The following is a 12,048-nucleotide window of genomic DNA, read 5'->3' as shown; positions in this document are numbered from 1 at the left end:
GTGTATTACCCACATAGCAACAGTGAGCTCTGGTATTTGACAAACTCCTGCTAATCAATAGAGGCACAGCACAGACAACATTCAGGTAAAAAACCCAAAAAAACAAAAACAAAAGAAAGCCAAAAATCAACAAAACAAAACCCACTGGAAGTTGAGTAAAAATATTTCAAAACTGACTCTGAATATCACATGATTTCCCCAGCCATTATCCAGATGGCCATTTAAGAAGAAATCACAATCTAGTTCTTTCCTACCTTTATTGTCTGGAAAAAAAATTCTGCAATAATCCTGTGGAAAGGAAAGTACATTTGCATATATGCTGGATTCAGGTCCTTACTGGATATGTCTTTTCTTGGCCGGTCAAATCCATTTCCTGTTGTAAATGTAAAGACTCTGCCTCCTTGCACTGAGTTCTGTTAGAAACCACCCAAGAGTAGCTGACATAAATAGTGCACAAGTAAGCACAATGGGCTCAACATCCTACAAGCAAAACTCTTTACTCTGCTAAGCTGAATTTTTTTAGGTTTTGGCAGAAATATAATTTTAGAGACCCAATAAATGTACATTGAGTCATAAGGCTTTTCTCAGCTGAAGATTTACCATGGGCCTCCTTTGTATCAGCCACAAAAGTATTTTAAGAGTTTGGAAATTCTAGAAGCTTTCCTCCTGCCTTACTCAGCCACTCAAGTTGATCCTCATTAAATCCCCTGACATGTAATATATTCCAGCATACAAGAAGCCCTTCATTGCTTCTCCATGCTCAGGAGGCAATAACCCCATTTCAAAGGCTGGAGCAGGAACTCCTGCAGGTGTTTCCTCACCCTCCATGCTGAGCCAGGAGGGCTGGGCTGTGTGAATGAGTCCGTGGAATGCTCCAGAATGCCTTGAGAAAAACCATTTTTAGATTCCACTTAGGAGAGTCTCTGCTCTCGCAGAAGGTTTAGGAGGGAATTTATCTGCACTGCAGGACAGCACTGGAGACACTCATCCCATTCCTGACTCCATCATCAAGCCCTGTGACCACGGACCCAGCAGCTGCCCCTGCTCCCTGACCTGGCTCACACTGAAGACAACACCTGAGCCTACAGCCACTTGTGAAATGGAGATCAGGAATTTAGCAGCACATCATCAGGCTCACTGTATTTAACACATGCAGAGCCCTGAGACCGCAGGTGAAAGCCATGCCCCCTAAGCCAAGTTTTTCCACGGCTCAGGACAGGTGTATATCAGGCTCAGCTCAGCACTGAGAATGTGCACGCTGAAGTAGACACTTCTCTGATCCCTTAAATACTGTTTTTTAGTGTATTTTACAATGAAGCATCAGTATTTTGACTCAGAAAAGTGGCCATGTTTGTGAGCACATATATGTCAATATTAGTAGAATTATCATTTTTCCAGGAAGAGATTCAGATTGTTTAAAAGGGGACTAGATTTTCAGTTAATTATATGCTCATGCACTGAATAAACTTGAATTTGGACCCTTCCCTTCATGCACTTCTCATGGATTCCTGTTCTGTGGTTGTGGCCCTTTCTTACCTGTGTAATTAGGAGGACAGAGACACACATAGTTGTTGATCCCATCCACACACGTAGAGTTATTCTCACAGTCATTATCTTCACAGTCATCTGGGTTTATTTCACACCTCTCCCCTTCATACCCAATAAGACAAGAGCAGCTTTGGAGAAAGGAAAACAAAAAAAAGTTAGCATGGATCTAAAGGGACAGGAGATTTCAGGTATAAAACTGAAATTAAAACATATAAAAGTCAGTTGGAGCCGAATTCACTGGTGCTGTGAGGCATATAGCAATGTAACCCCAAGTGTTTGGTGAAAGATGCAGTCTGATGGCTCCCGGGCTCACGTAATTATTTACATGAGACCAAAATGATCCTCAGGAGCCAGCCTCTGCCACGCTCCCTTTGCTCGCTTTATTGGTAACTCTGGCCCTTAGCTGAAGTAATCAACTCCAGGGCAGGAGAGTAAACATTCATCACAATATTCAAATCCTTGGCCTCCCTGTTAATGTTTTTGTGAGAATGTGGACATCTGCCTGCTGAGCACTGCACAATCACAGGACAACTTGGCAGCTCTTAGATACCTCGGTCTCTTCAAAGAACAGCAGCTTGAGTTGAGTTTACAGACATGAGCATTTTCTCCTCATTACTGCTTTGTCACTTGTCCAAACAAGAAATGTTTGGGAATGATTGCTTTTACAAGTGCTGTAAGATTTCAGTAGGTCTGCAGCTCCCTCAACATCTATTTGGAGAAGAGCTGATGATGCCCAGATAATTCAACTAAAACACAGACCATGGCAGAGCTAGTAATGGTTCTGTGAGGATGTGGACACTAGTGAAGAATAATTGCACTAGACATTTTATCTCACAGGAGTGTGATGTATGGTCCCTAGAGGGAAGATAGAAAACTAAATGGCTGAAGAATGGCTTGATTTTTTTTACAATCTCCATTTCCTCTCTACATCTAGAAGCTACAGTTACAAACAAAACCTTTATATTTTAAACTATCTGTAAGTGATGAAGAGGTGGAGGCCAGAGTTTCCTAAAAGAGAGTCTAAAAACAGGAGTTAAGTGCTCCAGTAATATCACGGGCTTCTGAGAAGCCAGCAATGATATTTGAAATGTCAGTTTTGAAGTGCCAGCATTGCTGCTCTGTAGTCACAGAAAGGGCTGTTTGCGCTCCCAGTCCAAACAACACATTCACTCTGCTGTTCATTTCCTTTCTTATGCAGGCTCTGGTGGCAGAAAAGGAACTGAACAAATAAAAAGCACTACTGATTGATGAGGATGAAAACCAGAAAGCACTGCAGCAGTCACACTAATTGCCATCCACAGCTTTTGGAAACCAGGAGCATTTCCAAGGCAGACATAGCTGCAGGGTGCTGTTTCCAGCTCTGACAGACAAAGAGGACCTGAGGTGGTTATCCTGCTTTATGCAGGAGATGGGGAAAGCCCTGGAGATAAAGGAGCTCTTCAGAATCCATGAAGAAAGCTGCAGGACTTCCCCTTCCCTTCGTCCTGTGTGCCGCAGCCTGAGCAGAGTGCAGACACTCCCTAGGGAGGGATGGCACAAAGCTCTGCATCCACCCTCAGTGGTCCCAGGCTGGATCATGAGGGCCGGGCTAGATTCCTCATGATGTGCAATCTCAGAAAGGAGTAATAAAGAGGAGAAAAAATGGGAAGGGAATGTGTCTTGAGCCACCACAACAGGAAGATCTCCCAGATGGGTACAGAAGAGGGACACTGGTCGCATTCAGAGTCATCTTCATTCTGCGGGGACCATCCACAGGTCATGAGGGTTAGAAAACCTTCACCATGAATAACCAAAACCAAACTGCTGCAATAAATCCAATTTAGGACACAATAAATCAATAAGGAATATTTTCTTTTCCTGTCTCAAGCTCATTATTGCTAATAAAACATGTCCTCTTGCTGACCCAGAGCCAGAGGATCACAGGAGGCAGAAAGAAGAACTGGCACACCATCTTTTGTGGCAATGCAACTGTCAGGGAGGGGGTTAAAGATATCTAATTAAATACAGTGATACATTCATCATGCCTTGATTTTTGATTACAAAACCCCATTTTCAGGGGTTTATAACTTGGTCATAAAAATATGCTCCAGGCTGCAACTTGGAAGACAAGGTCTCAGTTTGGGAACAGAAATTTTTGTCTCCATTTAAAGAAAAGCAACAAAAGTGGCTTTGTGCTGGTGATTTTTTTTAATGTGAGCATAACACTATTTTCCTTCCACAAAAGGATTGGGACAGCTTGGATGTATGCGATTAAAATGGCATTATTAAACACTATCACAGTAATGGCTCACAGTGGAGTTACCATTAGTAACAATTCATTTGGGATTGTTAACATAAATTGCTCGGTATTAGGACACATTCCATACTCAGGGAAATGTCAGAATAATTGATGACATTTGGCTACTGGTCCTTATGTAGTATAGGGAGTCTTTACATTATTGCTCACGTACGATTCTTTATTTTGATTTGCATTCAAAAGTACCAGATATGAGGCCTGAAATTAAGAGATAAAACATTCAACTTGGGACCTGCATTGAACCACATGTTGAAAGAATTGCAGTTTGGGACTCTTTGTATTCTCCCAGAAAAAGCTTAGAAGAAAAATGAAGTCTGCTGAGTGACTGGAAGGTCATCAGACTTGGGTTCCAGCTGACCGAGGGAGAAAATGAATTCCAGAGACAATGATGAGAACTTTGCAGTGACTCAGTAGTGAAGCAGTGTGAGACAGCATTTCATGTGGATGTTGGAAACAATGGAGCCATGCAGGAAACAACTGTTTCCTAAGTTGCTGTGTTTTAATAAAAGTCCAAATTCCCTATTCCTCCTGTTCAGGGATTGGCATTGTGTTTTCCTATAAAGAATTACATAACACCCCATTATCCTCATGAAGTTTCAAGGGAACACAAATGGCAACATTTTGGTGTAAACTTTTGGACCCAAAGCATTTTGTAAGTTTTTTTCAAGCTGGTAATTTTAAAAGTTTACTGTACTAGATTTTTTTTAATAAACTCTAATGAAACAATTTAGCATCTGTTTATTAAAATAGATATCTATACAGTGTGTCAAGTTTCAAAAAAAAAAAAAAGCTTTTAAACAGATACAGTAAATTCTTTCAGGAATATTACAATTTCATGGTAAAGATGCCTTTTATGTCTAGATCCCAATGGAGTAGCCTGAAAGCCTGGAAGTGCAATGTTTTTCCTTGAACTAGGCAGAATTAACACTAAGCAGTTAATCAGTTCCAGGATTTTACATTTATGAGGGCACTTACATCTTGTGGAAAATGCTAAAAAAAGCAATCTGGGAAATGGAGGGGGTTTTATATGGAGAAAAGTTAAAATAACCCAGAGCCTTTGTCTCCCAGCACCGCAGGTTAGCAGAGATCAGCTGTTGCCTGTGTGCAGCAGAGCTGACAGCTCTGCTCCTGCCAAAGGCTCCCTTCCACGCCTGCTGAACCTCCAGGACATGTCTCACTGGCCATCTCTTTCATCAGCCTTAATAACTGACTTTTTGGGCAACCTTTTGTCAAGACAGGCACAGATCAGATTAGAAGGAGCAATTCAAAAGGAAGAAGAACTTCACATTTCCACTCCCCTAAGCCACACTGTTTCACTTATCTATTCCTCAACACAGAGGTCGCCCCTACTTGAGGTAAGAGAATATGAAAATGACTCAGGATGGAAAAAGTGCAAGGGTAAAAGAGGATGGAGTAACTGCAGCTGAACCTTTGCCCTTGGCTGTCCCACCAGGATCTGCCATTCCAGCAAATCTGAGTGCCTCAGGCCCCTGCTGCTGACAGCCCTTGTGGGCACCAGGCACAGCGGGGGCGCTGGGCTGGAATCTCAGTCATAACTAAGAGCTTCCTGTCTTTGGGGGGAACATCACCACCTTACCATTATTTCAAGTGGTAATTTTTTTTGTCTAAGGCCACAGAAACTTGAGAGTTAAACAGCTTGGCATTTCACAGGGAGAGAACTTTGGCTTAAGTTTCCTTTTTACAAGAGTAAAGAATTGACAAGTTTGGCAGCAGGGCTTGTGTATGAATATATTTCCCTAGGGAAGAGAATATACAGAAGATATAATTTCTTTTACAGGCCACACAACAAAAAAATCCAAGGAGGCCTCTCATGAAAATGTTTCTGACATCCACTTCCTCACAGCACATAATGTAGGGCAGCGTTTTCCCATCCTGGTGAACACAATTTATATGCACATAACTCTGACTGCTGCCATCCACTGGAGAGATTTCCCACCAAAAAAACCCAACCCAACCAACCAAGTTCAATCTTGAAATGTTTCTATATCTTCCTTGTCACTGTTTGTTCCATCTCCACACCACATTTCTCTAAGCCATGCTAAAGCTCCACAGTCCTGCAGAGGCACAGAGGTTATGGACTGACTGAAATAAAAACAAGGAGAAAATGGAGCAATGCATATGCTGAACATTCAATTTGATGCAGCAGAGTTTTGATGAGATATGGTTTTATGAGTCTTTTATTAGACCTATATAGACTGAAACTATATAAATAACTATAAAAAGCAGAATCCTTCCCTAAAAAGCCTCGAGTGTTGCTCAGCAACAAAACCACCCCTGCAGTTTTATAAAGGATCTCAAAAACAATGCTCATTTGGAACTGAGGTAAAGCCTCTGAAATTGTAAAATTCATTCCATTCATGAGAGAAATTCAGAAGTAGCTCTTAATTCAGGTCATTCAAAACTCTTTATCTACTACCACAGAACAATACAAAAATGCTAAAGAAAAACCCAATCCAAATATATGTTGAAGGCTTTCATTCCAGTATTATGGATATTATAAAATGTTTTACTACTGCATTTTTAGTATCAGCTATATTTTTGAAAAATGGGTACTGAGTGACAAACTCCAGATATTCTAATGTGGTGCAGTTTTACACTGGCACAAGCTGGAAAAAGCTATGTATGTGAGTGACCAGAAAGGAAAGTGAACTGATGACCACCAGACCATTCATTCTCTTAAGCAGAAACTGAATGTGAACTTTTACTCCAAAAATTGCTGGGCCTGCTAAAATCTGAATCAAGAGGAGGTAGATCAGATCAGAGAAGGGGTTTCACCAGAACCTATGGAGTCTGTCGAGCAACAGGACCACTTGGACGTGCTGTGACCTGCTGAGCCTCCCCCTCTTCTCCCACCACCATGACCCTGCTGTCACATCTTGGCTCAGGAGACTGCTCTGCTCTGCTCAGGGGCTGTCACAGGTGCTCCAGCTGAGCCCTGAACTGCCCCTCATGGAACTGGGGCCATGCCTGCTCCAGTTCTCCCTGCTGGAAAACCTCCAGCTGCTGTTCATTACGAAGCCTGGCAGTGTCTCTTCATCCCCATCAACCTGTGCTTTTCCACTGTAACATCACCAGTATCCTGTGTCCTGTCATGGGCTGCATCTGCTTCTGGAAGCAGGGAATTCTTGAGGGTGGGCACAGAGAGAAGCGTTGGGGCATTTCTTCTGTTTACTGCTTCTTCTTTTGCAAGAAACAGCATAAATATGGAGGAGCAAACCTATGAAAGTTCTAGCAGCTCTTTTCTAAAAAGAAACTTTCAATCAACTTGAATGACAGCGAGTGACCAAAGCCTCAAATCTTCTTAGCTGTGAAGTAGTGCCTGCAGCAGTGCAGATCTCTCAGCTATCTCATTAAAATTTCTGGACCTCTCTCAGAGTATCCCCACCTATGCTACATCTTTGTTATATGGGCAAACTGAAATCCACAATACCCAGCTGCAGAGGTTATTCTCTTGCAGGCACAATGCTTAAGATGTGGTAATCTCCTCGTGCTTTTTAATTGTTTCTTTAAAGCCTATTTGTCTGCAAGATTCTTCAGTATGAAAACATTTTGGATCTGGCTGTCAAGCAACAGATGCTCACTTTAGAAATACAAAAACAGCTTAGATGTGAGACTGAAATTCCCCAAGGAAAATTAGGATACAGATAACACAATGCAGAACATAGAGACCACTCAAAAGCTCTTAAACGTATGTTGCATTATGAGGAAATAAGGAGGCCTGTTTCACAGGAAACAATATGTCACACCAATGAAACCAAAGTAATAGTTTAGTATGGCAAATAGAAATGCCACATGCAGCAGTTTCTATAAAGTAGCCATTACAGTTCATTAATGCAAAGCAGAAACATTAAATTTTATCATCTCATTTTAAATGAACTTTGTGCTACTACCTGAATCCATCTTTATTTGCCTCCGTGAGGTGGCAGGTCCCTCCATTCTGACATGGATTCTGAATGCAGGAATTAATGGGCACACTGCAGTCTCGACCCTATTTGGGAAAATTCAAAAGAAACAATGTTAGAACATCTGAATCAGTGTCTCTTGTTCCTTCACTCTACTTGTGGCACCACTTACATGAGGTCTGTGGTCTTCAGACCCATGACATCACCTCATGTTCTTTATTGATGATCAGATTTATTCATGACTTCAGTGAGAATTTGGCAGGGCAACTGCTTTGTCCAGCAGGACTGGTAGGTATCTCAATATCACTTCAAGTTCAAGACTGTAATGAACTTTCACTGGAGTGTTTTAAGGAAACAGCTGGTTTCACCATCATTCTAACACACTTTAATGTAAGTTACAATGAAAAGAACAACTCAGGACCAAAGGTAAGCAGAAGGCCACACACAGTGAGCACAAGCCCACGTGGAGTCAGCACTCACCAAGTGCATTTACCAGGCACTCAGTTAAACCCTGAAACAGCACATGCTGCTCGTTACCAGAGTCAGAACCCATGGGGGAGAGGCCCTTTGTGTGCTGAGAGCTGAGTTTGAATCTCTGCACAGAACACACCAAGATTTCATCATTGACTCAGCTCCATGCTTTAAGATTGCTCTAGAACATACCTCAGTTCTGACTGAACCTCACCAGCTTGAGCAACCTCCACTGTACTGACTTTTTACTGACCCTCAAGGCATAAACATATTTCTCTGCTCATTATATTCTGCTGATAAGAAAAAGCTCTTTATAAAACTGGCAAATACATTGAAGAGCTTGGTTTTGCTTTTCAGTTACTGACACAGTAGGGTGGAGTAAAGCCACCCAAAAGCCTCAATACTCAAAGGATCTGAGCAATCACAAGAAGTTCAAGAGATCACTCTGCTCTTCCTGCTGAAGATCCTGCTAGCAGTGGACCTCTGCCAGCTTATCTGCTGGAAAGCTGGTAGATTACTTCAGACAAGAGGAGAAAAATGTCTTGGGAGATACAATAATTCAGTCCAGGTAGCTGGGTTTTTGTCTTAATTTGTCTCTAGAGTGCTTATCTTGAAATTGGTGCATTTTTAAGCCTAACCAAGGCATAAAAACCCCAAATCAGCTTATGAGTGTGAACTTTAGTAAAGGGTTCAATTGATCTGGTCTGTCCACTCCTGGTGCTTGGCTCTTCCTCACATGTCCTATGGGTCAGTCCTCCAAACACCACTGAAATCTTCAGCTCTTTGCAGCAGGCAGGACATGTGGCCATCACGTGAAGAACAGAGAAGTCTTGTGAAGAAGTGAGGCATGCTGATTATCACAGAATGACTAGGCTGGAAAAAACCTACGGGATCAAACCCAACCTTTGGCTGATCACCACTGTGACAACCAGACCAGAGCATTGAGCTGTTTCTTGAGCAGCTTCAGAGATCATCACTCTATCCCCTTCCTAGGCAGCTCATTCCAATGCCTAGCAACCATGTCAGTGAAGAAGTTTTTCCTGATAAACCAACCTGAATCTTCCCTGGCACAGCTTGAGGCCATTTCCTCATGTCCTATTGCCAGCTGCCTGGGAGCAGAGCTGACCCCCACCTGCCTGTCAGGGACTTGTGGAGAGTGAGAAGGTCCTCCCTGAGCCTCCTTTTCTCTAGGCTGGGCCCCCAGATCCCTCAGCTACTTCTCGTGACTGTCCAGACCTTACCCAGCTCCGTTCCCTTCTCTGGACATGCTCCAGCCCCTCAATGTCAGTGATGGTGGCCAGAGCTGGACACAGCACTTGAGGTGTGGCCTTACCAGTGCTGAGCACGGGGGGACAATCTATTTCTGGTATAAGCCACGTGCCACTGGCCTTCTTGCCCACCTGGGCACATGGGGTCATGTTCAGTCTCTGGAGACCAGCACCTCCTGGTTCTTTCTTGCCCAGCAGCTTTCCAGCCCCTCTGCCTCAGCCTGGAGCTGCAAGGTTTTTTGTGACCCAAGGTCAGGCTCCAGCTTGACCTCATTGAGCCTCATACTGCTGGCCTCCAGTAATATGTATATATATATATGTGTATTATACTTTTTATATTATAATTTCATCCAACACCACAGAGGAGCTTTGTTCACAAAGCTGTATTTCTTGAGGCTCTGTCTCCAGCATTCCCCAGAGTGAGGAGACACAGCTTTGCATTTTAAAATTCCTGCAAACACAAGGAAAGGGGGACAGACTTCTCCATGGCTGTATCAGAAGAGAAACATTTCCAAGGGCCAACAGAGGGCCCTGGCCACCCGTGCCTTGCTGTGAGTTCATCCCCCAGCGCAGCAGTGCCGGCAGCGCGCACGGCGCTCACCCAAGGCCTGGCACAGAGGCTTTCGGCTCATCCCTGCTCCGTGTGCCAAGCAGCCTGTCCTTCTCCATTTGAAATCCCCAGTCCCCAAATGTCTCAGGCAAGAATTGGGACGGCGCCGAGGGAAGCTCATGCAGGTTTTATTTTGGCACCATGTGGCCCGCAGCGCTTTGCGGATGCGGACCGTGAACGGTGACACTGATCCGCTCCCACCCTGCTCCAGCACTGCCCACCTCTTGTCCATCTGTGCCCTGAATCCTGGGTGTTCACCACCTTCTCGTAGTGAAGCTGGAAGGTGTTGGTTTTTATACTTTACCTGTGTCCCTGGAGACTTGATTGTTATATAGATACTTCACTAACATCAGCTACTTCTATTTAATACAAACTCTCCACCCTTGTATCATTAAAATATGAAACCCTTGGCAGCCAAGCGGAGCAAGCAGCAAAGCATCTGTTTTTCTGAAGGTTTTTGTCACAGTTGAACACCATGTAAAACAGGCCCTTCACTTCCACTATAATTACTCAGATTAATTTGAATGTTCTTGTAAAAATTTAATAAAGATAAATGTTAAAATGAGAGCGAGGCCCTTTCAGCCTCTTGCACTGGCACATAAAGTTTTGCATGACAAATTCTGCTCTCATTTCTGTACTGAACATGGCTTAATTATTGGCTTCTTGGGCCTAAGGCAGCATGGAAAGCCATTAGAATGTGCTGCTGAACCAGACAATTGCAACAATGAGTTGCTATGTGCCTTTAAGAAAATTAGAGTCTCTTTGACTCAGTTTACTCATTGTAATAAATGAGCAAACAGCATTTAATCCTTCTCTGAGGATTATCTTCTCAGAGCTGACTTTATCAATAGCACATTGCAAGCCCACAAAACAAGAACAACTTCTCTAACAAGGAAGACTTTGGAAAACAAGGAACTCTGAAAGGAGAGAAGCTGCAGAAAATAGTGGTGCTAATAAATCTACAGCAAAGCAAGGCCATTTTATTTCTGCATGAGACTGTCACTACCCAGAAGAGCCTAAAGACATTCTAGAAACATCTTTCAAATGAATAACGCAATTCTCCAGTCTCAATTTACTGTGAGACTTCTTACTGGAAAAATGGAATTTCTGTCAAGCATCACTAAAATTAATTTATCTGTGAGTTGGGAAATACTCCTTGAGTTACATTGCCTGGAAATAACTATTGTTACAAAGGAGAATATTGTCTATTTGCTTCAAGACTAAAGAGCCTTTTAATGGGGTCTGAAGCAGAAATAGAGGTGCAGACTTGTTTCAAGGACAGGCAAGAAGATAGGACTGTCTCAGCAATTCACAGAAAGAGGATGAAGGTCCCTCTGTGTGCAATATTTTACTTCTAGAGCTTTTTTGGGATACAATAAATTTTTGTCTTGTCGGATAGGAAGACATCAGATCTAAAACACTTTTATATTTTTTCTATAATTTTCTGTAGGAGTGGAAAGGTTTAGGCATTGAAACAGGAAATTTCTGAAACTTATTAAAAGATGTATATCAGAGTCCAGCTGTCCTTTTAAAGCTGAAGTACCTCAGCTGGTCCAGACTTAGTCTGGGCTGCTCCAGCTCCATGTTTCAGTGACAGAACATAACTAGTCACCATACCTAGAAAGAATCATTTTTTTGTTTGAAATTACCCATAGTGGGCATTACTGTATCTACAAGCTGTTCCTCGGCACTGCTGTGCCAAATTCCAGCTTTTACAAGGATCCAATACTGGGAACATTATATCATGATCAATAAAACACCCAATAACAAGTAGCAAAACCTAATAAGAGCCCTCAGCAGGAAGAACAAGGGATAATACACTAAAAAAAGGATGCATTTGCCTTGACACTGTTTCAACCACTACAATAATTTTTTCAATTAATTTTCAAGAATCAGTATTGTCTGTGTAAGACCCAGAGTTTCATTCATCCA

The 12,048-nt window shown here is 42.6% G+C and overlaps 1 protein-coding gene across 4 annotated transcripts in view; it reads right to left on the bottom strand.

Moving 5' to 3' along the window:
• The window catches only part of SLIT3 (slit guidance ligand 3), a 483,584-nt gene that overhangs the window by 43,911 nt on the left and 427,625 nt on the right, over positions 1–12,048 (bottom strand). For all 4 annotated transcript variants that reach the window (XM_068205597.1, XM_068205596.1, XM_068205599.1 and 1 more), the window contains 2 exons: positions 7,756–7,853; positions 1,537–1,676 (listed from right to left, as the gene is read on the bottom strand). In XM_068205597.1, coding sequence (XP_068061698.1) covers positions 1,537–1,676; positions 7,756–7,853 — 238 coding nt within the window. The remainder of the gene's footprint in view (positions 1–1,536; positions 1,677–7,755; positions 7,854–12,048) is intronic.

The sequence above is a fragment of the Anomalospiza imberbis genome, chromosome 15 (genome assembly GCF_031753505.1).
Source record: "Anomalospiza imberbis isolate Cuckoo-Finch-1a 21T00152 chromosome 15, ASM3175350v1, whole genome shotgun sequence".
Taxonomy (NCBI): Eukaryota; Metazoa; Chordata; class Aves; order Passeriformes; family Viduidae; genus Anomalospiza; species Anomalospiza imberbis.
The sequence above is the reverse complement of the archived record's forward strand: the minus strand, read 5'-3'. Positions and strand labels throughout refer to the sequence as shown.